The 26,828-nt window shown below is 41.4% G+C and overlaps 1 protein-coding gene across 1 annotated transcript; it reads left to right on the top strand.

Annotated features, from left to right (window-relative positions):
• The first annotated feature begins 390 nt into the window (after positions 1-390).
• SNAPC1 (small nuclear RNA activating complex polypeptide 1) lies at positions 391-26,828 on the top strand. Its single transcript, XM_075282783.1, has 12 exons — positions 391-444; positions 4,261-4,371; positions 6,525-6,659; positions 8,335-8,494; positions 11,431-11,571; positions 12,331-12,435; positions 13,197-13,355; positions 17,781-17,837; positions 17,940-18,002; positions 20,903-21,044; positions 25,984-26,061; positions 26,678-26,828. Exons 3-12 carry the CDS (start codon positions 6,535-6,537, stop codon positions 26,725-26,727), a joined length of 1,080 nt encoding a protein of 359 aa, XP_075138884.1. The 5' UTR covers positions 391-444; positions 4,261-4,371; positions 6,525-6,534; the 3' UTR covers positions 26,728-26,828.

The following is a 26,828-nucleotide window of genomic DNA, read 5'->3' as shown; positions in this document are numbered from 1 at the left end:
TGTAATCTACCAGCATTATTAGCCATTAAAAAAAGGTACCAACTACTGAAGACTCTCAAGTTTTATTTTTTTTTTAATATTTCCTACCCACTGGCTAACACGGTACAAAAACAAACATTTTCCTTATAGCACATTTACACTAGCACATCCTAGTATTAGTACAGTTACACTTGCACATAACAGCATTAGTAGAGTACTAGCACCTGAACAGACACCACACACAAAGGTTTATAGTCCTCCCCCCAGCCTGGAGCATATGACTGCATAGCCAACCTATGTACAATGTCAGGGCTCCAGATCAAGAACCCGCACAACCTCCGCCGCGTTACGTAGTACAGAGGACGCGCACGTACAAGCTGACGCACGCGTAGTGGATCTATGAAGTCGGACGGCGTGATGACATCACTGCTTCGTAGATTGTTGTGCGCCACGTTACGGAGCACGGTGAGTATCAATTCAGGTGCAGTGTACAGAGCGCACAGCCGAGGTTTTCTGCCTCTGTGTGCCCTGACTGCACTGCTTGTAGGATAGTCCACATCGGTCTAGAGCAGGCTGTGCGGTGCTGACAGGCGGAAGTTCTATGTAATGGCTGCAGCCCCTATAGACACCTACTTCTTACAGATACCACCTATATGTTTTTGTAAACTGTTTTCCCCATTTTACATGGCATGCTCCCTATTTACAGGTCACACAATCCTTACTTACATAATAGCGCTGTAATGCCGGCTGCTCTTTGTTACATCCTCCATACTTTATATGGAAAGACTGTATTCATGGCCCCTAACCCTGCCTGTGTCCCCATTGTAGCCCCCCCCCCATGAATAGCGCCCTTTCTTATGTTGGGCTACACGCACATGATTGTAATGGTTTTTACTGTCTGTAATCTGTGACAAACATGTCAATGTCATCCTCAGTTAAGCTTGTATGAACCCTGACACCATTTCTTTGTGCCACGAATGCGGAGTAGAATAGGATCTGCTTCATAATTTGCAGCCTCTATATGTGGCATAGACCCACGGCTGTGTGTATGGTCTCCAACACAAAGTACATATAATATCCCGTTACTAGCCCACTCATACTCTGAAGGTTCCCTTTTGGCTATTCAGGGAGTTTATGTGCTCTCTCTCTCCTCACAGCCTCCTCTTCTCTAGTAGTCGCCCAGCAGCATGAAATGATCACTCCACTATGGCTGCTATGGTCCTGACTCCTCAATGGCCCTCAGCCATGATTTGCCATAGGTAATAGGACTCCTCAGAGAAGTAATAGCAGGACACCGCTCCGTCACAGTGTACACCCTGCAGTGATGTCTTGCCTGTGAGCTCCATGCTCTCTAGTCATTGTGTAAGAACACTGATCCTTCACTGACCAAAGAGTAATGGCAGTAAAATCACTGTGGCTTGTAAGCTCCGATGGTGCTATTCCCCATCATATCTGTGTAGCCACAGACAAAAATATCTGTGGCCCCATTCTGTCCTAATGGGGCCCTGAGAACAGCAGCCTAGTGTGTAAGTTGTAACTTAATTCTCTTGGACAGAGACAAGGTCCATGGACTCTAGGGGCTTATGACTCCACCCAGTAAACTTGCCAGCTCTTGTGGGAGGTCTCCCCTCATTTTAGCAACCTCCTAGATGTTCTGGGGCATTGGCAAGTATGCCTATAGCTGATAGCCACTGCACCTCAGTATAACATCTGTTACATTGTCATCATTGTCATGACCCGATACAAAGCCAAATATCGTTCCCTCTCCATAACACAATAGTCTCCAAGGACCCATAATGATACAAAGTCAGCCACAATACAAAGTCTTCCAATAGTGCCCCTATAATAAGAATAGCCATAGAGGCACAATACAGAGCCAACCCATAGTGCCGCTAAAATTGTTAAAACCCTTTATTAATCCATTAAAAAATATCCAAATGTTGTGATTGTTGTCTGTGAATTAACAAAAAAAAAAAGCAGAAGAGTTTTAATAGATTCCTTGAGTTGCTGGTTTTCTCTAAGGGTGCATTCACACTGAGTAAACACTAGCTTATTCTGAATGTAAAACACGTTCAGAATAAGCGGCGTCTAAAGCAGCTCCATTCATTTCTATGGGAGCGGGGATACGAGCGCTCCCCATAGAAATGAATGGGCTGCTTCTTTCACTCCGTGCAGTCCCATTGAAGTGAATGGGGAGTGCCGGCGTATACGGCAAGCTCTGCTCATGCCGGAGCGTACACGCCGGCACTCCCCATTCACTTCAATGGGACTGCTCCCATAGAAATGAATGGAGCTGCTTTAGACGCCGCTTATTCTGAACGTGTTTTACGTTCAGAATAAGCTAGCGTTTACTCAGTGTGAATGCACCCTTAGGGTGCATTCACACTGAGTAAACGCTAGCTTATTTTGTAGAGTAAAATTACACTTGTAAATTTTGCTATCCCATTGACTTCAATGACATTTTACAGGCGTATTTTTACAGGCGTATTTTTTACAGGCGTATTTTTACACTTGTAAAAAAATATCATTGAAGTCAATGGGATAGCAAAATTTACAAGTGTAATTTTACTCTACAAAATAAGCTAGCGTTTACTCAGTGTGAATGCACCCTTAGTGAGGATTCACAACCATTTCCTTTGGGCTTGTTCCATTACCAAGGCACCATTGCAGCAAATTTGTAGAAGTGAGCTGACTGCATCTGTGTTTAGTTCAGACATAACCATGGTGTCTTAATACATAGACAGCCCACCGGCCCCATAGCAATGCAGAGGCAGTGACAGTGCCAGCCATAGTGCCCACAGTAACAGCCTCAGCGCCAACCATAGCTGTGACAGCCACACAAACTATAATGCAAAGCTAGCTCACAGTGCCCCCATATCAGTGGCAGCCCTATTTCCTCCATATCCTTATTTTTTTTTTAATAATTTTCTACTGTTACCTGCTGTTTCTAAAAATCTGGTACAACACATTTGAGTGAATAGTGTTTTTCTGTACAAAGCAGCAATTTTGAGACACTGTTTTTCCACCCGCAGCTTGTACCAGTGAAATGCATTGAAACCTGCACAAGCAGCATGATTGAAAGCCACTATAATTAATACCACTATGTGTCTTGCCACCACAATGGATTCTCCAATTTGTCTACTACCACAATAAATGCATAGGAATTAGAAGGCAGACCCCAGGGATGAGTTTATATTATCACGAAAAGTTTCAGGCAAGCACACATTAATATACTCATTAGGAAGTTTGAAAAATAGGATTTTCCCAATAGCAACATCTATTCCTATGCACATAATGGGGAATAAGTGTCTGATCTCTGTTGCCATTGCTGGGACTTTCAGGTCATGAGAATGGGGGTCCTTAAATCTCATGGCTGAACATAGTGGTAGTGCATGGATGATCATTTACCAAAGTATATATAGGGTAGCAGCGGCATTCTGTTATGGAGGTGCAGAGGTAGGGTCCAAAATCATTATATGTATAAACAAGACCCTCACACACTCGGATTGGTAAAATATACCGGTAGTAGTATTCTTTTATTAGAATTGGAGCACAATACACGTGATATTTTAGTCTGGAACCTTATTCAGACACTGCAAAAATTAGTATATAGGATTCAAATAGAAGTACAAAATCTGAAGCCAATACAAGAAGTCAATGGAAAAGAGAAGACAAGGAGCATAATGTGCCGGTCTGGAACATCCGAGGGGAGAAACAATTTACACATCTGTTAATTCTTGCACATAGTACAATGATGCCATTTAGGGCCTCTTCTGGCATCACTTGTTATTCACATCAACTTGTTATATCGCCTTCACATTTTATATTTGTATTTGAATCCTGTATATTCATTTTGGCAGTGTCTGACAAAGGTTCCTGATTGAGATGTCAAGTGTATTTTACTGCAATTCTAATAAAAAGAATACTTCTATATTTCACTAATCCAAATGTGTGAGGTTCTTGTATACACATTTACTTATGTAAGCGCTGTATTGGCTATCTCTGTAGTCCCATATCATTGAATTGACCAGTGGCATCTCGTACACTACTTCTTCATTCATACAGGGGACTATGGGACTCCGGATTACATGATTGATAGTGTCCTAGTGGTCAGACTTCTAGGAAAGAACTGAGTGTTCTCTTATAGGAGTATATGGCTGTGTAGCTGGATGACTCCTATCTTACAAATTTTCACTGGCAAGAAGTTCAGTATCAATATAGCTTATAATGAATATATTGTATGAACAACCACATAAGTGACTTTCTTTATTTTCTTTGCAGTTGAATTTGTGGGGAAGTCTTACTTCAGTTTCCTCAGTGTTATAGCCTTCTTCTGAGACTTTGAGCCAACCGTGATTATGTCATCCATTAACAAATAAGAATTGTTATCTGGTAAGTGCCTATATTTATACCAAGTAAGTATTGACTTGGTCTTAAGGGTTGTTTCAACATTTAAAGGGGTTGTCTGGGATATTTTGAAATCCCTGCACTAATCTAAATGCCTTCCCTCCTCCTACGATCTACATAACATTACTAATAAAAAAAAAAAAAAAAAAAGAAGTATCATGTGACCGGGGGACAGGGACATTTTCTGATTATCTGATGACGATCAGTTTCCCATTTCTGGAAATGGATAGTCACTACTACTCCTCCCATCCACTGCACTCATACTTACCTAGCTGTGGCTTCTTCTGGCGAGACGGCTCCTCCTCCTGTACTGGCAGGTGCGCGCTCTTCTCCTACCATTGTGTGTGCATTGCTGCCAGTAAATCACCTCTACTGCGTGTCTACACATGTCCAGTAGAGGTGACTCCTCGCTGGAGGAGGAGCTGTCTCTCAGGAAGAGGCATCGGGGTTGGGCTGAGTAGGTAGCAAACAACATATAGGGGGTGTTCAAACTACCCTCGGTGTCCGACAGCTAGTGTCCGATGCTAATGTCCGTGCAAAATCTTGCGCGGATATTAGCATCGGACACTAGCTGTGTCCGTTACATTTTGCATTGATTTAATGGGACATCGGGTGCATTCTTTTACTGTCCATGTCTGTCCTTAAGTGTCCATTCACAAAGATGTCCGATTTTTCAAGCGGACAGCAAAAACCTACATGTAGGTTTTTGCTGTCCTCTTGAAAAATCGGACATTAGCATCGGACACTAGCTGTTGGACACCGACGGTAGTGTGAACGCCCCCATAGTATAGGAAGGATAGCTAGAGAGACAGGGAGGGGGTGTATGGGAAGGGGGGGAGTGAGGAAGGAGGGGGGAGAGAGATGAGAGGGGTTAGGAAGTTACATGGCAGGAAGCAGAAGGATGTAAACAAAATGGTTTAGCTTTGAGGGTGCATTCACACAGTGCAGCTAAGTCTGCATCTGAAAAAATGCTCGAGGTTTTCTTGTTTTCAATAGAGATGAGCGAACAGTAAAATGTTCGATATTCGTTTCGAGTAGCCGCTCAATATTCGACTACTCAAATTAAATATCGAATCCTATTATAGTCTATGGGGGGAAAATGCTCGTTTCAGGGGTAGGCAACATTCGATCAAATTACACTTACCAAGTCCACGAGTGAGGGTCGGGCTGGATCCTCCGAGAAGTCTTCTCCGTGCAGCGTCCCCGCGGCGTCTTCCGGCTCTGAATTCACTCTGCCATGCATCGGGCCTGGGCAGAGCCGACTGCGCATGCCTGCACTACAAGAACATGGCCGCTTACAGTCAAAGCGGCCATTTTCTTGTAGCGCAGGCATGCGCAGTCGGCTCTGCCCAGACCCGATGCCTGGCAGAGTGAATTCAGAGCCAGAAGACGCCGCGGGGAAGCTGCACGGAGAAGACTTCTAAAGGTAGGAGAAGAACCAGCGTTGTTTGGCCGACTGTATAGCATTCGGCCAATCAGTGCTGGTTCTGCATCGAACTTTTTCATTCGAATAGCGAGTGGTACTCGATCGAGTACGAGTATTTCGAATACCGTAGTATTCGATCGAATACCTACTTAATCGAATACTACTTGCTCATCTCTAGTTTCCAACAATAAATTCAGAAATGTTTTTAGTCTTCTGGTTAATATTTTTGGAAAGGTTACCCTGAGTCTGACAAGGTTGGGAAACACTGCCTCTAGATATACAATAAATATGCAAAACTGTTTTTGATCTCTTCCCTGCTGACATATCATTGCTTTAAACTGCAGGTTAAACACCTAACATTTCACTACTGACAAATTCATTACCCCTTTGTATTTCTGTTTGCGATTTTTTGTGGATTCATTTTATTGAATGCATCAAGATTTTATCTGGAATAGTGGCAGTGATGTGTACATGTGCGATAAATCCACATTGGGTTTTCAGAACAAAGCACCCGAGAGAGACAAGAATGTGACCTGTCATCATTGGGTTGTCTCAATATTGAAGCCTCAGCTCGGGACCTATAGTTTCCAATGATCCTAGAAATATATCACTATATATTACAATGTGCTTTCTTTTAATGAAATTGAGATGATTATTTGAATGGATTATTGCAAAAAAAAAACATTTTTTTTATTCTACTTACATTTTGAAGATTCCACAACATGAATTTTCCTGGCATTAAAGAAGACTGTGAGAACTTCCTTGGTCTCTTCCAGGCCACAGACAGTGTACGTTATGAAGAATTTTTATCCATATGGAAAGAGATCAAATTTAACACCATATTTTAGTAAGTCATTATTGATGGATTTTTTAAAACTCCTTTTAAATAATTTTAAGATAAATGTGTAGAGAAAAGTTAATAATCATTTTATTTTACTAATGTACTTTATTAGGGATTGGGCTATTTTAAATAGAAAACTGACTGTAAAGTTTCTTCTTAGCGACACTAACTGAGCATAAGTATTTAGAGCAGGCATATAAAGTTTGGTTGCAGTGACTGTACATGCAGAGACTTTTTTACTGCCTCTACTATCCCTACTATGCAGCTTGGCTGCAGTGACTCTCCGTGCAGAGGCTCTTTACTACCTCTGCTATCCCTACTATGCAGCTTGGCTGCAGTGACTGTACATGCAGAGGCTCTTTACTGCCTCTACTATCACTACTATGCTGATTTATTTAATGATTTTTACAGTGAATCTAAACATTAGATCACAGTCCCTAACTGCCCCTATGATTTCATTAATAAGCACCTCTTACCTCCCCCATTCAGAGACTGTTAGGGACAATGAATAAAAATTTAATAAAAATGGTTTGTTGTACTTTTTTTTATTATTTTCCTCAAGTTCATCAATAAGAGGTTGTAGGGGTTTGACATACTTAGGATCCACAGCACCTATAAACTTGGACCCCTTTGCTGTATAAATATGCAACATGCAGTAATGGCATCTAGTCACTATACAGGGCATGGAGTTATCTGCTTTTGGCTCTATGCGTGGTGTAGTACAAGTTCCCCGAGGGCTACCTAAACAATTTAGCTATGGTCAAATGCTGGTCAGAAATGACACTACATTGCTACAAATAGGTCACCCCCTAACCCATATTCTGTTTTCAGGATATGTCATTAATAACTAAGGGTGCATTCACACTACGTTTACGGCAGCTTATTCTGAACGTAAAAGACGTTCAGAATAAGCGGCATATAAAGCAGCTCCATTCATTTCTATGGGAGCCGACATACGAGTGCTCCCCATAGAAATGAATGGGCTGCTTCTTTCACTGCGAGCAGTCCCATTGAAGTGAATGGGAAGTGTCGGCGTATACGGCAAGCTCTGCTCATGCCATGCCGTACACGCCGGCACTTCCCATTCACTTCAATGGGACTGCTCGCAGTGAAAGAAGCAGCCCATTCATTTCTATGGGGAGCGCTCGTATGCCGACTCCCATAGAAATGAATGGAGCTGCTTTATACGCCGCTTATTCTGAATGTGTTTTACGTTCAGAATAAGCTGCCGTAAACGTAGTGTGAATGCACCCTAATAGATATGGGACTTGCACTAATGTTAAGAACAGGGTTCTCTGACAGTGAATGACTGGAGAAGTGGCCAGCTCTCTTCATTCTCTTCTATGAGAGTTACAGATTCAAGCCTGAAGACATAGGGCAGTCAACCATTGGACATTTATGGCTTATCCTGTGGAAATGCTATACATGTATATAGTGGGACATCTCTTAACTGCTGCATTTGCCATCTTTAGACAGGGGAAATGAAGGATTACACAGCTTCCTCTGCTATCAATGAGAGGCATATCCCATCCTTTGCATCATAGTCTTTTATATTTTATAGTGTAGTACATTTTTGTTGTAGTTTATTGTTTTCTGCATTGAATAGACTGTTCTATTGTTCTTATATGCTAATTTCTTCTTGTCCAAGGACAGTAATGACTTCATCGTCTTTGTATTGCAGTGGTGGGATGAGGAGTCTGGAGTTGAATAGATTCTCAAGGGAAGTGCTTTCTGTTGCCTCGGCCTATTTCCTTCCACCATACACATTTCAGATTCGAGTGGGTGCCATGTACTTACTGTATGGTTTATATAACACTCAACTCTGTCAGCCTAAACAAAAGGTATTATTATTATTGTTATTATTATTACTGTACACCATGTAATTTTTTCTTTTATTGCTCTTCACTGTAAAGTATGCAACAGGATCTGGTGTCCAAATGTTGATGTGTCCATCAGGGATTTTCTTTTTGTATTGTTTATAAATTTCTGTGCAATATAATTTGCCAGTGTACTAAACATAAATGATCTGTTGTTACCTGGAAACCATCAACAAGAAAGGTGCTTGCTGTACTAAAAAATCCTATTAAGACTACCTATTTTAACTATGTTTTACGTAAGTACCAAGGCAGCTTCTCTTACAGGAGTTGTTTGCTTTTGACAACTACTTTACAATATTCCAACAATGAGCTAATCACTGGAGGAAATCCTTATGTCTCTGTAGTGGACAATTAGCTTAAAGGGATTCTACCACTAAAACACTTTTTTTTCTAGTTACCACGTCGGAATAGCCTTTAAAAAGGCTATTCGTCTCTTACCTTTGGATGGGCTCTCCGCCGCGCCGTTCGTTCAAAATACCGGTTTGTACCGGTATGCTAATGAGTTCTCTCGCAGCGATGGGGGCGTCCCCATTGCAGCTCGAAAACTCACCGCAGCGCTGCCTCTCCGGTCTTCGGTGTCCTCCCCTTGCTTCTTCAGCGTACTGTCGGACGCCTGCGCAGTACGCTCTGTTCGACGAAGATTGCCGAACGTACTGCGCATGCGCGAAATAGCGGTCCCAGCCATAGTGTGGGCACCGCACTTTCGCGCATGCGCAGTACGTTCGGCAGTCTTCGCCGAACAGAGAACATACTGCGCAGGCGTCCGACAGACGCTGAAGAGGCAAGGGGAGGACACCGAAGACCGGAGAGGCGGCGCTGCGGTGAGTTTTCGAGCTGCAATGGGGACGCCCCCATCGCTGCTCCTGTGATGGGGACGCCCCCATCGCTGCGAGAGAACTCATTAGCATACCGGTACAAACCGGTATTTTGAATGAACGGCGCGGCGGAGAGCACTTCCACAGGTAAGAGACGAATAGCCTTTTTAAAGGCTATTCCGACGTGGTAACTAGAAAAAAAAGTGTTTTAGTGGTAGAATCCCTTTAAAGGGGACTTTTCACCACCTCCACCAGATCAAGCTCTTGGCATCTGTTAATAGTCTCTACTCCACTGATTCCTGCTCAGTTAGAAATTTATTTCTAGCTCACGCCATTCCCAAACAATAAGCACAGTTAATTTTGGTGCCTGATTTGCTGTCTCAGCTCTGAGATATTCTGGGGGCAGTTTCAGGCAAGGGGGTGTGATTCCTTGTCTGCTCCGGCCTGACATCGCCCTCCTGACAGTACAGAGCATAAATAGCATATCAGACGCCAAACTAACAGTATTGGTGGGGGCTAGAGAAAAAATTCCAACTGTGGTAGAATCGGTGGAACAGCAGCTATTAATTGTTGTAAAGAGGTGAAGGTGATGAAAGGTCCTCTTTAATGGAGGAACATGTCTATTTATCCAGTGTACAGCTGGTTGTTGCCGCTTTTTGTTCCTGGCCTTGAGATGTGATGATATTAGTGCTTAAGGGTACAGGCTGTAGTATTGTTCTTGTTGTAGAGACCTCGATACTCCTTTATGAAAAATAATGCTAATTAAACTCCATCTTTGGCATTTCCAGCGCAGGATAGAGGTGGAAAGCAGTGAATTGATTGCTGGGGCAGATTTACTAATCCTGCCTAAAAGTTAGGCAAACTTAGACTTCACAGTCTAAAAATATCCACATTTATCTCCATGGTGGATACTGTATGAGAAACCTGTGTATTGTAGACAGGCTTAGGCTAAAGCGTTGTTTTTGTCTGTTTATGCAGATTTTGCTGTGATATTTTTAGTTTACGTCAGCAGTGGCTTTAAAAGGAATGGAAAATATAAAAGAAACTCTTAGACTTTTCCCTTCTGTAAAACGCATTTTCGCAACGTAGGGCTGTAGCCTAAACCATTGTTCTTAACTAGGGCTGATTGGCTACAAAACACATTGATCAGCACCCATTCTGCACAGCCTCATTACAGCAGCCGATGCAGGAGGAACAACTACAGTGATGTATACTTTCATTGTTTGCATGCAGTACATTCCTTGTTAGATAGGTGATGTTCTGCCAATTATCAGTGACAGTCGCCTGATAAACAAAGCATAGCAAATGCTATTAGACAGGCTGACTATCAGGAATGAGCGCTTCTCGACAATTGGCTGTCAAACCACCCTGTCTAATAGGACCTTAACCTCCTATCTATACTGGTAGATTATTGAAGACTTTACCTAAATATTTTGCTTTGTTCTCCTACTATTTGACCTTATTCCTCCCATTGTTTACACAGCGTTGCTATAACCACGGGTCTATAGGACAAGTGACAACACTCACTCACTGCTCTTGCTGGCAGGACATAATTGCAGTTTTGCTGATAAACCCTGGTCTGTTATCTCTCTATGTAAACCCACAGATAACACTGAGTACATTCTGTACAAGCATCTGCATACTATCTGATCTATATAGGTGATGTGATACTACTTCGGCCATTTAGCAAGAAGGAAGGAGGAGAAATTCAGGAAATGAGAAGCAGATACAGCAGACAGACTGCAGAAACACTGAGATGGGAAAACCCCTTTAACTTTTAGAGCAAGTTCACATGGAACTACTATGCAATAGATTTCCTTGAGTACATTTGGTGCAAAAACTGCCCAGAAATGGGTGGTTTTTGTGTAGATATCTTCTGTGTAGGAGCATCAGATAGCTGCTGTTTTGAACCGTTGTATTGCAAACATTGAAAGCCAGCAGCATACACTCTGGTGTACAGTTTAACAGCATATAAATAAGATTTGGTGAACTGTCATCCACTTGGCTGGTACAGTGTGGTCCTGGCTTTTAATGTATTGCATTGGATTAGAGACCAGTTCTGACTTTCTCCTTTATCTCCTGCAGATACGTATTGCGCTGAAGGATTGGAGTGACATTGAACAGTTCCATCAGGAACTAGTCAGCGCTCAGCATTTAGATGCTGTATACATCTTCAGACAGATGCGTCGCATGCGGGCCTTTTATTTTACAGGGATGCCAACCATGGTAAGTGCAGATATGTCATCATTAGCCCTAATAACAGCATGTTGTGGTGAACACGCGTGTGCGTCATGATCTGCACTCAATAGCAAAATGAATTATTGATATAATAGAGTGCTCATTGAATGTCTGAAGGATCAACCCATTCCAATAATGTACCCTCTTTTGTACCTTTGAGGTAAGAGTGGTGTCCCCTGTTTAGGATCCTCACCTATTAACCAGATTGGATAGTGGGTACAATGAGCATCTCTTGGAGGATGAGACCCACTTTTGCATTTCATAACCTATTGATGTAAATTGATTCGGTAACGCTTTATTGAATATTTATTGTTGTTATGAAACATTATAAAAAATGTTTTCATATCTCATTTTTGTATAAATAGAATTGTAGAACCACAGTAAAGGCTGACACACAGACTAAGAGCGGGATCAGTAGGTGAAGTAACAATGCAATAATTGGTTTTCAAGAGGTATAGAGCTGATTGAGTGTTCACTGGCCCACTGCAAACCACATTCTGTGATATATATATATATATATATATATATATATATATATATATATATATATATATATATATATAATTCACTATGAGAACAGTGATATCGCCAGTGTCTATTTTGGAATCAGTGGCTTGGGAATATTCCACAGATCTAGGGATGTGTTTATACCTGCACTGAGAATAGTAGTAGATTTAACTAGACTGTAAGTTGTATGTCTTTTATGCACATTGATATAATATATATATTTTTTTTTGCATTTTGCAGCTGACATTCAGATCACAGAAGAGCATACAACCTGAAACATGCAGAGAGGAATTTATGGATAGAAAAGACAGAGTAGCCGACCTGATAACGTCAGAATCTTTAGAGGTAACATTATTTTTCTATATTTATTTTGAGTTTTCCTACTATTTTGTTCTAGGAAGCAATATTAAATCTTTATGAAGCTATGTGTTGCTCATCCATGTGCTAGCCACAGGGCAGGTATCCACAGGGAAGGTCAGAGTTAGAGATGAGCGAGTAGCATTCATTTGAATATCGAATCCTATTATAGTCTATGGGAAAAAACGGGAATGTTGCTCCGGTTTTCATGGAAACCAAAGTTCGACACCTTGGATCCTCCATGTTCCGGAAGTATCAGGACTATTATTATTTATTTATTTATATAGCACCATTAATTCCACGGTGCTTTAAATTTGGGGGTTACATACAGAACACAAAATGTACAGGTAGATATACTATAATACTAACAATGACCGACTGGCACAGTGGGGTAGAGGGCGCTGCCCACGAGGGCTTACAATCTATGGGGGAAGGGGGTAGAGACAGAAGGAGAGGGGGAGACTGTACAGATGGTGGTGCGGTGACAGTGTTATTGGAGGTTGTAGGCCTTCCTGAATAGGTGAGTCTTCAGGGCCTTCTTGAATCTTGTGATTGTGGGGATCAGGATGAGGAGCACGAGGAGGTTTTTGCATTGAATTCAATGGATTTTTCCCGCGTGGTATTTGACCGATACGAGTATTCGATCGAATAGTCATATTCGATCGAATACTACTCGCTCATCTCTAGTCAGAGTCTTTTCATACACAAAAGATCCATATTGTGCCTTGAACCATATTTTTTTTTCTTAGGAAATTATGAATATTCAAGAGCACTACCAGAAAACAAAATGTCATCTTTCTGCTGATAAATTCAAGCCAGATAAAACTCTAAACCTGATAAAAGAAGATTTTACAGATAACCTGCAATCTGTAGTAGAAGAATATCAGTTCTGGAAGCAAGAGAAAAAGGTGACGTAAAAGACACAGTATACAATGCATAAATATTATTTACATAGAGATTGTAGCTTGTCAAATCTGAGTATTTTTGACTAAATGTGTCAGATACACAGAGTAGTGAGATAACTTGACCACCAGAGGGTGTAATATCTCATTTAATGAGTTTTAGTAAGTGTTTGTGAAATCATCCCCATTGTGAAGCTGGATCACTGATCTTTGTAGAGCCCATATCAGAAAACTGCACAATCTGGGGCCACACGGTGGCTCAGTGGTTAGCACTGCAGCCTTGCAGCGCTGGAGTCCTGGTGTTCAAATCCCACCAAGGGCATAAAACCATCTGCAAGGAGTTTGTATGTCCTCCCTGTGTTTGCATGGATTTCCATCCCATATTCCAAAGACATACTGATAGGGAAAAATGTACATTGTGAGCTCTACGTGGGGCTCACAATCCACATTTAAAAAAAATAAACAAAAAAAACCTGCACAATCTGTTGTTATCACTAGGAAAAACTACAGCCAGCCATATAATTCCTTCCTGTAGGAGAAACCGGTGAGAGGAACACCCCACCCCCACTCTGCCACTATACTCTAATAGTCTTGTGAGTCTGGGTCTCTGAACTGTGGCAGTCATGAGAATGTGTGAGACATTTACAAAGGCACAATTCTCTGCATTTTTTTGTGGCTGTGTCTTTATGGTTCTGCAATTTTGCCTCGACTCTTTCACCAGAACAGAACTGAGATGCAAAAACCGATACAGTTGCCCTGAAAGATGTTTTCTGGGTTCAAGATATCGATTGCCTATCTTCAAGATAACCCATCAATATGAGTTCAGTAGAGATCCGATTCTTAGCATTCCTCCAGTCACTTGATTGAAGGGACTGCAGATTGTTTAGCGGCGTAACCTCCTTGCTCCTCCCGCTTTGTCAAACTCAACATGGAGAAAACAGAGTTCATCATCTTCGCCCCCCACCAAGTATGGCCCCTCTACCTGACCCATCTATCAAAGTTAATAGAACCACTCTTACACCTGTCCCACGGGTCTGACGCCTTGGGATAACCCTAGACTTATCCTTCAAATCGCATGTTCAAACCTTCAACACTTCCTCCAACTCAAGAACATCCATCGAATCGGCTCCTTCCTCACCCCTGAAACTACTAAGATGCTAGTCCAGGGGTAGGGAACGTACGGCTCTCCAGCTGTTGCAAAACTACAACTCCCAGCATGCATACTGGCTCTGCTGTTCTGGGAACTCCCATGGAAGTGAATGGAGCATGCTGGGAGTTGTAGTTTCACAGCAGCTGGAGAGCCAAAGGTTCCCTACCCCTGCGCTAGTCCATGCCCTCATAATCTCCCGCTTAGATTATTGCAACACCCTTCTCCATTGCCTACCAGCTAACACCCTTGGTCCCCTCCAGTCCACCTTAAACTGTGCTGCTCGCTTAATCCACCTTGCCCCCTCTTTCATCGGCTGCTCCCCTCTGCCAATCCCTTCACTGGCTACCTATTGCCCAATGTATTAAATTCAAGCTACTAGCGTTAGTATACAAAGCCATCCACAACCTGGCCCCTCCATATATCTCCAACCTAATCTCCCCCTACCTGCCCACACGTAACCTCAGATCCTCCAATGACCTCCTACTCCGCTCTGCTCTCATCCGCTCCTCGCACAACCGTCTCCAAGATTTCTCCCTTGCATCCCCCATACTCTGTAACTCCTTACCAAGACACATAAGACTGACCCCCACAATCACAGGCTTCAAAAAGGCCCTGAAGACTCACCTATTCAGGAAGGCCTACAACCTCCAATAACACTATCACCGCACCACCATCTGTACAGCCTCCCCCTCTCCTTCTGTCTCTACCCCCTTTCCCTCATAGATTGTAAGCCCTCGCGGGCAGGGCCCTCTAACCCCACTGTGCCAGTCGGTCATTGTTAGTATTATATCTGCTTGGACATTTGGTGTACTGCATGTGAACCCTCAATTGTAATGCACCATGGAATTAATGTTGCTATATAAATAAACAATAATAATAATAGATTGATGATAGGCTATCAGTCTTTTGAATCCAGATCCCCCCTCCCTCCTTTTGAAGGGCAAGACATGTAAACAAATGAACAGTGTCATTCTACTGGTTAGCAGAGCCCACAGGACTTGTGCCTGTCTTAGTAAAACACGTGTGACCTACCCTAATGAAGACCTAAACCATTAACCCTTTCGCTGCCAGGCACGTACACTGTACGTGCTCCCAAGGTGGCACTTCAGTAGCGGAGGACATAGTTACTACGTCCTCCCTACTAATGCCGATATCTCTGGACTGCATCAACATATCTTGATGCTTTAAAATGCATTTTAAAGAAGAGACTCTCATCTTTAAAATGATACCAGGGACTTGATGATTTTACTTACAGTCTTGGAGCCATTCACTGTTGAAAACACTATTTGGCATTGAGATCCAACTGCAGATCTCAATTCCCGACAGCGTTTCAACAGTGAATTGCTCCAAAACTGTACATCCAATCATCGAGTTCTTGATATCATTTTAAAGATGAGATTCTCCTCTTTAAAATGCAATTGAAAGTATCAAGATATGTTGATGCAGTCCAAAGATATAGAGCTCCAAAGTGTCCCACCCCCTCCTGTTTAAGCAAGCAATTTGCGATCTAACAAGAAAGGAAGAGGGACACGGAGCAGTGCAGCAGAGAGAGAGAGAAACGATCTGACTCTCTGCATAACTTGTATGTGACAGCAGGAGGGGGGTGGCAGGGACTCTATTGTCCCGATTAACCCTTCTCCTGCCAATCAGAGCGTATACTATACATTTGTCTCTGATTGTCACATACAGTTATAATGTAATTCCCCCCTGAGCTTTACTAGTGGGGTATTCTTATGTTATACCTCCTGAACATAACCAGGAAGTTTGTTGGCACTGTGACTCAGACGTTTACCATTGTCCAGGTCGCAGAGCCAAAAAAAAAAAGTCGCACCAAACACTTACACAACATATACATAAAGTCGCAAATAAAGTTTACATTTCACCCAATCCCTGTCCTGTCTATACCTGAGCTTTCTACAGTAAAATACGTCTCTAGTGATGTCCGTTACACACTAAAATAATAGTAATAACGATTATCACTAGAGATGAACGTATAGCTTGCTAAAATTAATATAGGGGGATGGGAAAATAACATTTTTATGTAAAGTCCTATTTAATTTGCATGCACAAAATGGGATGGCGCATTTCTGCGATTTTGGCGATTCTTTAACACCCGACCCTGTAAATATACACATGTGTGGTATGTATGAACTCCTCACATATTGCAGTTTTATGGACAGTACATTATGTATGCAGAAAGGGATTTCTTGAGCCGCACTTTAGTGGCAAATTTGAATTTTTGCGCAATTTTTGCTAGCAATCTCTGTTTGCGGCAAAGTTGAATGAAGGTGGTTGTATATATAAACTATTAAATTGTGTTTTTATATACGGTATGCTGTGTACTCTGAAAAAAGTTAGATTTTGGTGTCACAGTTTGGTAGGTGCAGTATAGCTTTTTAACATATTAATGAACAACAGCAAAATCCTGCTTGTCTTCTGCATTCATGTTTTTGGGAGTCCGAGCTCTTGTTGTAGTTGATGTTTGCAGTACATATACAGGTAGTATATTTACACATTGTATACACCATAAGCTATTATTTTAAAAGTATTTTGTATATGAATCTGAGATTGAACATGAGTTTTAGGTGCAAATATGTGTTTTAGCGTATTTTTAAAAAAAATTATTTGTGTTTGTCGCAAAGTTGCATGAAGGTGGATGTGGCTATCGATGACCCATTAAGACATTTGTAATCTTCAGGTTGTCTACTTTCAAAAAATATATAGGGTTTAGGGGTTCACTTACTTTTCATGGTGTGTAATCCCTACATTTTATAGGATGATACTTTTTTAACATTTCCAGCTTCAAAGCAGAATTTTGTTCCTTCCAGTTCTAGCGATTTTCTGAAGACACGTGCATGCGGGTTCAGGCCATGGTGATATGTATGAACTCTGCACATGTTGAACTCTTATTTTTAGGAGGTTTGGTGCATTTAATTTTTTGTTTGGTTTCCGCTTTTAACAACTAATATACATTTATTTGCATTTTTTCATAAAACATTCACTTTAAATCAAAATTGCATGAAGGTGCCTGTTCGTATACAGTACCAAGTTGCATTGAGACAATGCTGCAGGTGTCTACTTTAAGAAAATATATAGGTATGGGGGGGTTGGATGCTTTTTTAATGTTGCAATTTAGGTTTGATTTGTCCATCTCAAAAGTGTGAAAATTGCTCTGGCTACTGGAGGTGCAAAATTTCCAGAGACCCTTGGCAGCGAAAAGGTTAAGAAAAACTCCTGTTAAACCTCTGTTATGTATTTTTATTTGGTTTTCCTTTTATTAGGCACCAAGAACCCAAACTGACGATGAACAGGAAGGCACTTCTCAAGAATCATCAGAAGTAAGTGATACTACTTCATACATGCTCAATCAAAGGCACAAGGAAAAAGCTTAATGTTAATCTTACTTACTTTTGGTGTTGTCTGATGTGTTTATATTTTAGGGTTCAGAGAGAGCAAGGCATCTGGCAGCAATAAAATCGAAAACCTACAGTGCAGTGACCCAGGTAAGATATATAAGAATACTGCTGGGAATTCTGCAGCCTGGGCAGTGCACAGGTACATTGAGACATACTAGTCTATCATTGGTAACAATGTTTTCTCATTTTCATCTTGTTGATAATTCCAAGCAGTTAAAGCATACCTCCAATAATAAAACACTTTGTCATAAATTAATTGTACGGGAAAATATCAGAAACTTTGTAATGTATCTAATTAAAGGAGTATGTTTCATTCCTGACTTCTCAGGCTGAGTTGCTCTTTACACAGAAGTCTATGAAGAGGGGAGGAAGCTAGAAAAGACACAATTGCCCCCTCCTCTCCTCTCCATAGACTTCTGTGTGTGAACTGAGTGCAGAGACCGTTCTATATAAATAACCATTCTTGAGTGAAGCTAAGGATGTGGAGTGTCGCCTAATAAGTAGACAGGGTAAAAGATTCTTTAATAAGATATATTACAATGTTTCTTACATATACATTAATTTCTGAAAGTCTTACAATTTGACTTGCGTGTTAAGCATTGCATGAAGTCTATGTAATAATTTGTTGACCTGTAACAGAACAGAGTATTACTGGCCAGAGCTGGGCATCAGAACAAGATCAAGTAACATTCTGTGATTTGGGGGGATGGTAGCTTAACAGAACTCAAAATTCAGATGTACATAACTTACAATGTCTCAGTCCTATAATGATACACTGTGGGAAAAACACAGATGCATTAATACTACATATATGTAATCCTTGTGGAAGCCTATGGTATAAGAATTGTATTATACCTACATTTATTTTTGGAACTGAAAAGGTCTGTGGCTTTGGGCATTACCTAGAGTGTATATGCAGCAATTTGCCACTGACCTGCTGCTGTCTGCTAGCTCACATGATGGCAAGGCTAAGTCCTTCTACTAGTCTGGAGAAGTTGACAAGCTATGAGAGGGAGCAGCGGGGAGTGAAAACGTACATGCAGGCTTTTAAAAAAAAAAAATAAATAAATAGATCGGTTGAGGTCACCTAAATAAAATTTGTATACCCCTTATGAATCATAGTAACAAAGTAGATGAGATTGGAGGAAGAAACAGGTCCATCAAGTCCAACCTATAACCCTACTGTGTTGATCCAAAGGGAGGCAAAAAAAAAAAACAACCCATGAGGCTTATTCCAATTGCCCTATGTCAGGGGAAAGAAATCCTTCCTGTCTCCAATCTAGCAATCAATATAAAAATCTGGATCATTTTGTCCATACCAAAATCTAAAACCCATAATAATTTTCTTTTCAAGAAAGGTATCCAGGCCGTCTTTGAACTTGCACAATGAATCCACCATCACCACATCCTGTGGCAGCGAGTTCCATAATCTTGCTGCTCTTTTAGTAAAGAAGTCCCATCTATGATGCTGGTGACATGTTCTTTCCTCTAGACGTAAAGGATGTCTAGTTGTCAATGTCACCAGCCTAAGGGCTAGTTCAGACGGGGGACGAAATGGCGTATTTTGGTCCTGTTTCTGATGCGGGAAGCCACATCAGAATTGGACCAAAATGCGACTGTCGCGGCTTCCCGCTCCGCAGTAGGCTCAAATGAATGGGCCTAGTCCGGAGGGTGCTGCTGCGAGGCGAACGCCACGGTTGCATCAGCCAAGGAGTCCGCCTGAAGAAAGGGCAGCTTGTTTCTTTTTTCCGTGAGCCGGAACATACCGCTCACTGAAAAAAGAAAGCTAGCTGTCTACATAGACGTCTATTATGAGGGGGCGGATTCAGCGTCAGAATCTGCCCCCTCTTGCCCAGTGTGAATGAGCCCTAAGAGTACAAAGATCATTAGAAAGTTTTTTTCTGCTGTCCGTTCAAGTTACATGTTATTGAGTCTCCCCATAGACGTTCTCTCTTTAAACTGAATAACCCCAAGTTTGTTAGTCTATCATTGTACTTCAATCCACCATTCCTCTAATAATCTTAATCGACCTTCTTTGCATTCTATATCCCTCACTTATGTCCTTCTTGTATACTGGGGCCCAAAATTGCGCACAATAGACTTTGGCTGTACCAGTGATTTGTATAGAGGCATAACTATGTCCTTGTCATGAGAATCTAGACCTCTTTTGATGCATCCCATAATTTTATTTGCTTTGGCAGCAGCTGCCTGGCACTGGTCACTAAGGGTAAGCTTACTGTCTACCAACATCCCCAAGTCTTTTTCAGTGGCAGTCTTACCCAGTAATTTACTATTAAGTACATAATCAGACATTTTATTTCTTAGACCATACAGCATAACCTTACATTTGTTTATATTAAACTTCTTTTGCCAAGTCTCCGCCCATGCTTCCAGCTTCCTTAGACCACCGTGTAATATTCTACTGTCCGCCTAATTTTTGATTCCCTCACAGAGTTTAGTTTCATCTTCAAGTATAGACATCCTCTGTGTCTCTGTTGCAAAGACATCCCAATTTTTGTCAATATGCTTATTGCCATGTATATTACCATATAACCACTGTTTCAAAATGATAAGTGGCAATACCCTCATCACAATGAAGTGCTCATTTACATAGTGACATCACAGCAATATCTCGGCCATGGAGACGCCAATGGGGGAAACATTATTTGATTCAAGTTACCCTAACCCTTCTGGGCTCTGGTGACAGTCTAAAAATCTTTGTTCTGGTCATGTGATCCCACAATAATGGACACCGCTCTAAATCACCGTGCCATCTGTGTGCCCATTATATGACCAGGATAAATTTCCACTCCTGAGAATATATACATAAGCAAGTGATACAGAAAATATATAAGAAAATTGGATTGCTATTCATTGAAGAAATATTGTTTCCTGAAACCTTAATACTTCCTTAAGATAATCCAAGAGTTAAGACACACTAGTGATTTTTTTTTTTTTTTTTTTTTTTAATCAATGCATACGCTCAGGCTGTCAAATCCAGACGTCACCGTCAGGTTCAGATGGATACAAGACCTGCTGAGGTTGGGATACATCTTCCAGTCACAAGAGCAGAAAAGGAAAGACTAAGGAGAGCCAAGAGGAGAGCTGAACGAGAAGCTGCAAAGAGAGGTAAACTTTTCTTTTTGCATTACATGATCTGCTAAAGCCTGTGCTATCTCTACCTGTTGGGGGCAGGGTAGTTATCCTCTACAGCATGTGCGATTAATGAAATTAATTTGATTCATTTGTCCCGAGAGTTTCTGATTATTCTGCTATTATTATTATCCCACCCTGCCAAATGGCCCTAATGATTGGTTCTGGTTCTTATGAAAGCCTTTTGAACACTCCTGACTGCCTTTTAACAGTTCCATGGAGCACAGAAAACTGGAAGGGGGAGGTCCTATAGTGCTACTGCTCTGTGATTGGCTTCTCATGAGGTCACATGACTGTGATGTCATCAAAGGTCCTGTAGACACTTGTATGTAACATCTGCAGATAAGGTTGAGTCTAAATCCTAGTAGCTCCGCCCACACCAGAGTCCGATCACATGGTCATGACGTCATCAGAGGTCCATTAGCCCACTAGGATTTAGCATCTGCCCTTCAGATGAGTGGCCAGGATTCATTGTGTCTTATAGAAGATGTCTGTTGTATGGAGGAGAGGAAGCTACAGTAAAGTGACACACACAGGGACCTTTCTTTAGTTACTCTGCCTATTAATGTCAGGCATTTGGGGTTATTAATTTAGTTTCGGTAACTCCATGTGCCTCACATTAATAACAGTAAACCCCATCATGTCCCTCATATTAACCCCTGTGTACCCCATATAAGGGTTAACTAATATTCCCAGTTTTTTGTGGTAAAATTAGGGGTCTCGGCTTACCGTATATACTCGAATATAAGCCGACCCGAATATAAGCCGAGGCCCCTAATTTTATCACAAAAAACTGGGAAAACTTATTGACTCGAGTATAAGCCGAGGGGAAGAAATGCAGCAGCTACTGGAAAATTTCAAAAATTAAAATGGTCGGAGTTTTGGGTGCAGTAGATGCTGGGGAAGGGGAGGGGGTGTTTTGGTTGTCTGTCTGCCCCTTCCCTGAGCTTGAGGACTGTTTTTTTTTCTTCCCCCACTTGGAATTCAGTCTGGCTGAATATAGAGCATCTGCAGTGCTCCTATTAACCCCTTCCTGACTGAACAGGGGCACTGCAGATCCCCTATATTCAGTAGACCGGGCACTGTCAGACACATGGATACCTAATGTGTATGTGTTTCACAGTCATTTTCTACTTTAGTATGTATTCTAGGGAAAGGAGGTGATTTAGGACTTTTTATTTATTTTTTTAAAATCTTTTTTTTTTTTTTTTTTTTTTTTTTTTGGCATTATTTTATGGGAGATTCTATACTTTAATATTGTGGCTGGTCAAAGACCCCCCCCCCTAAAAAAAAACCTAGAGTATAAGCTGAGGGGGGCTTTTTCAGCACAAAAACTGGGCTGAAAAATTCGGCTTATACTCGAGTATATATGATATACAGAGTATATACAGAGTGTTGGCCAAAAGTATTGGCCCCCCTGCAATTCTGTCAGATAATACTCATTGTCTTCCAGAAAATGATTGCAAGCACAAACTCTTTGGTATTAATATCTTCATTTATTTTGCTTGCAATGAAAGAACACAAAAGAGAATGGAAAAAAAAGGTCAAATCATTGATCATTTTACACAAAACTCCAAAAATGGGCCGGACAAAAGTATTGGCCCCCTCAGCCTAATACTTGGTAGCAAAACCTTTAGACAAAATAACTGCGAACAACCGCTTCCGGTAACCATCAATGAGTTTCTTACAATGCTCTGCTGGGATTTTAGACCATTCTTCTTTGGCAAACTGCTCCAGGTCCCTGAGATGTGAAGGGGGCCTTCTCCAAACTGCCATCAAGAGATCTATCCACAGGTGTTCTATGGGATTCAGCTCTGGACTCATTGCTGGCCACTTTAGAAGTCTTCTGTGCTTTCTCTCAAACCATTTTCTAGTGCTTTTTGAAGTGTGTTTTGACACTCTGAGGGAGACCCGGCTTTCTCACACTGGGCCCTACATTATGCTGCAAAATTTGTTGGTAGTCTTCAGACTTCATAATGCCATGCACACGGTCAAGCAGTCCAGTGCCAGAGGCAGCAAAGCAACCCCAAAACATCAGGGAACCTCCGCCATGTTTGACTGCAGGGAACGTTTTTTGTTTTTTTTGAAGGCCTCTTTTTTTTTTTTTTTTCCTGTAAACTCTATGTTGATGCCTTTTCCCAAAAAGCTCTACCTTTGTCTCATCTGACCAGAGAACATTCTTCCAAATCGTTTTTGGCTTTCTCAGGTAAGTTTTGGCAAACTCCAGCCTGGCTTTTTTATGTCTGTGGGTAAGAAGTGGGGTCTTCCTGGGTATCCTACCATACAGTCCCTTTTCATTCAGACGCTGACGGATAGTACGGGTTGACACTGTTGTACCCTCGGACTGCAGGGCAGCTTGAACTTGTTTGGATGTTAGTCAAGGTTCTTTATCCACCATCTGCGCAATCTTGCGTTGAAATCTCTCGTCAATTTTTCTTTTACGTCCACATCTAGGGAGGTTAGCCACAATGCCATGGGCTTTAAACTTCTTGATGACACCGCGCACGGTAGACACAGGAACATTCAGGTCTTTGGAGATGGACTTGTAGCCTTGAGATTGCTTATGCTGCCTCACAATTTTGCTTCTCAAATCCTCAGACAGTTCTTTGGTCTTCTTTCTTTTCTCCATGCTCAATGTGGTACACACAAGGACACAGGACAGAGGTTGAGTCAACTTTAATCCATTTCAACTGGCTGGAAGTGTGATTTAGTTATTGCCACCACCTGTTAGGTGCCTCAGGTAAGTAACAGGTGCTGTTAATTACACAAATTAGAGAAGCATCACATGATTTTTCAAACAGTGCCAATATTTTTGTCCACCCCCTTTTTTATGTTTGGTGTGGAATTATATCCAATTTGGCTTTTTGACAATTCCTTTTGTGGTTTTCCATTGAAGACAAATTAAATGAAGATAATAATACCAAAGAATTTGTGATTTCAATCATTTTCTGGAAGAAAATTATTATTATCTGACAGAAATCTGGCCAGCACTGTAGTATTTCCCTTTGTAGTGTGGGATTCTTTTTGATATGGACTTTTGCTACAAATAGAATGTATATTTGATACTGTAGAGATTTCTGTATGCTTGTCAGTCTGCATACACTTTCCTTGCTGGATCTGGAGTTACGCATGTCAAGTCACGTTACCAATTTGCTGGGGGCCATTTGATGTGATGTTTTCACAGCTGAGACTCAAAATGGGAGCAGTAATAGAAAACATCTCAACAAGGATTACATGCTTCAGCGTCTGCAGCTGGAAAGATCTATCTTTCCTAATTCATCGCCTTTATGGATCCAAGAGTGCTATAAATGGATAACATTGCTTGTCTGCTGTTGTAGACAAACTGAGTGACATACAGGGGTATAGCCTATAGGGGCACAGGGGTAGTAGTTGTCCCAATTGCCCATATGCCACATAAAAAGACAATAGTATTGTAAATGGTATCCTGGTAAGTAAGGGCCTATTACAGATTTTGCATGTCTCCCTTTCTATTCTTTCTTCAAGGTTATACTTATACTAAGTTCTGTAAAAAGGTTGTCCAGTAGGGAGACATATTTTTTTTCTTTCCCCCAAAAACAGAGACTTATTTGGTGGTTAAAAACTTCAAAAGAAACAATTCTCGCTTTTCCCATTCCCTAGTGCTCGGTTTCTTGAGCTTATTAGGGCACTGCTGCTTCCGGGTCCCATCTTGATGCACAGGAAATGCCTGTCCGAGGCTGTCACCGCTGCCGCCAGTGATAGGCTGGGTGGTCATGTCCTGTGTAATGGGAGGGAGCCAAGAAGAAAAGACCAGCTAGGGACCCAGGCAGCATCAGACCAGGAATGACAAGTATCAGGGATGTTGGTACTGCTGTCTTTATTTTTAACCTTTTCTAACCCTGTTTTCCCTAGCTGGGCAACCCCTTTGATTCTTTTCTTGTAAGTTTTATACTGCAGACCTTCCACCAATTTTGAAGTTTGTCTTTGGACCCCTGTGTACAGTAAAAGCAATTTTAATGTATTCTTGATATTTAAGGGAACCTGTCATCAGGTCATGCTGTCCAGCATAAAATCTCAACAGGGTCCCCTCAGGACTGAAAGCTACAAAAGAAAATGTAGTTTTAAAACTGAGCCGGGCATGGCAAATGGAGTCCGCTATGCAGCTTCTCCATGCATTGCTGATTGACAAGTCGCTCCCCATTTCAGAGAGATCTGTCAGTACAGCCAAGCTAGATGGGGAGCAATCAAACAACATGTTCCTATTACAGTACCTGGTTGGTATGTAAACTATGAAGCTGAATTATCATGGCTTTTACAGCTTTGGGACAACACAGTGGCTCAGTGGTTTGCACTGTAGCCTTGCAGTGCTGGAGTCCTGGGTTCGAATCCCACCAGGAACAACATCTGCAAGGAGTTTGTATGTTCTCCCCGTGTTTGCATGGATTACCTCCCATTCTACAAAGACATACTGATAGGAAAAAATGTAGCAGCTTCTGTTGCAGATTAGAATCTTCATGCAAAGTTTATTTGGCATCCTTATGCAGTTTTCCTAAAAGGGAGCAAGGTGGGAAGCAGGGCCACCTTGGTTTATCATGGTTTACATCAGTTTTCTGGCATAAACGATGCCAGAAATCTTTACCATCAGGGAGCTGACGTAGATATCTGTTCAAGCTTCTGGACTCAGTGTTTACAATGTTAATCCCTACCCTGGCAGACTTTACACCTAATATATGGTTAGGCGTAAACTTTGACATGTCATGGATTATATGGAAACCCTGGGCTTGATAAATCAACCCCTTTGTTGTCTCTGAAATGCTACACAAATTCCGAATAAATCACAGCTCTTTACCCTGTGGTTTGGGCAGCATGAACCTGATGAAGGCTCCCTTTAAGTCCTATCTAATAAGTAACTATGGGATTTATATTTCAATTGCAGCTAATACGCCATTACCTCAGAGGAATCCAGTAAAGATGCCAGCAATTCCAGAGGAGGATTCCTCATCGAGTAATGAAGGTGGGAATATTAATATAGTCTTTCTGTGTCTCCAGGAGGGACGTCATAGTCCACAGCCTGTCTGGTATTCTAGTTTTATCCCGAATGTGCATCAGGGCAGGTTTATGAACGTTAAAGCTGGTTATACACGTTACAGTGCGGATGCGACCAGGGGTGCAGTTTAGTTATTAAAAAAAAATAAATGGAATTTTCATGTCAGAGATTGGCCAATGAAAATCTAATGAGTACGTCCAGCTTTAGACGTCACAGGCAATTACATTCTTCTGTGTAACATCAGTGACAGTTTCAGGTAGCTGTAATGGTTGCTAAATGAATGACGTGCTAATAGTGTTGCCTGATAGCCCTGTAGAGGTCGCTGCTTTTTATTCCAATATTTCTTAGAACTCTGCACTGTGCAGTTTCTCAGTTGTTCCTCCTGGAAATGTATGATCAAATCAACAACCGTGTTTATGGCACATTTTACTGACAAGGAGAAACATAACTGCCGGGTGTCAGTTTATTAATACATTTGCAGAATTTCAAGGGGAATACATGTGTATAGTGATATTATGACATGTAATAGTTAATAATAGAGCCTTTAGTAAACAACCCTCTACTTCTGTATTAACCTTTGCAGATCTTCCTTCTTCAAAGAGACCGAGAAATGACTGCGAATTCATGACCTAAACTACCAAAGAGGAGAGAAGAACTGTGAAAACATTTGTATATAAATGTAATATATTTTTTATATTGTTAATTGCAGATTGTTTCTTTATTTTTAAGAATGA

This window comes from Leptodactylus fuscus, chromosome 7 (assembly GCF_031893055.1).
Source record: "Leptodactylus fuscus isolate aLepFus1 chromosome 7, aLepFus1.hap2, whole genome shotgun sequence".
Lineage (NCBI taxonomy): Eukaryota > Metazoa > Chordata > Amphibia > Anura > Leptodactylidae > Leptodactylus > Leptodactylus fuscus.
The sequence above is the reverse complement of the archived record's forward strand: the minus strand, read 5'-3'. Positions and strand labels throughout refer to the sequence as shown.

Coding starts and splice junctions, on each gene's coding strand:
- SNAPC1 (XM_075282783.1), top strand. CDS start 6,535: ATGAATTTTCCTGGCATTAAAGAAGACTGTGAGAACTTCCTTGGTCTC. Junction 13,356..17,780: donor TCTGGAAGCAAGAGAAAAAG/GTGACGTAAAAG, acceptor TCCTTTTATTAG/GCACCAAGAACCCAAACTGA. Junction 18,003..20,902: donor CCTACAGTGCAGTGACCCAG/GTAAGATATATA, acceptor GCATACGCTCAG/GCTGTCAAATCCAGACGTCA.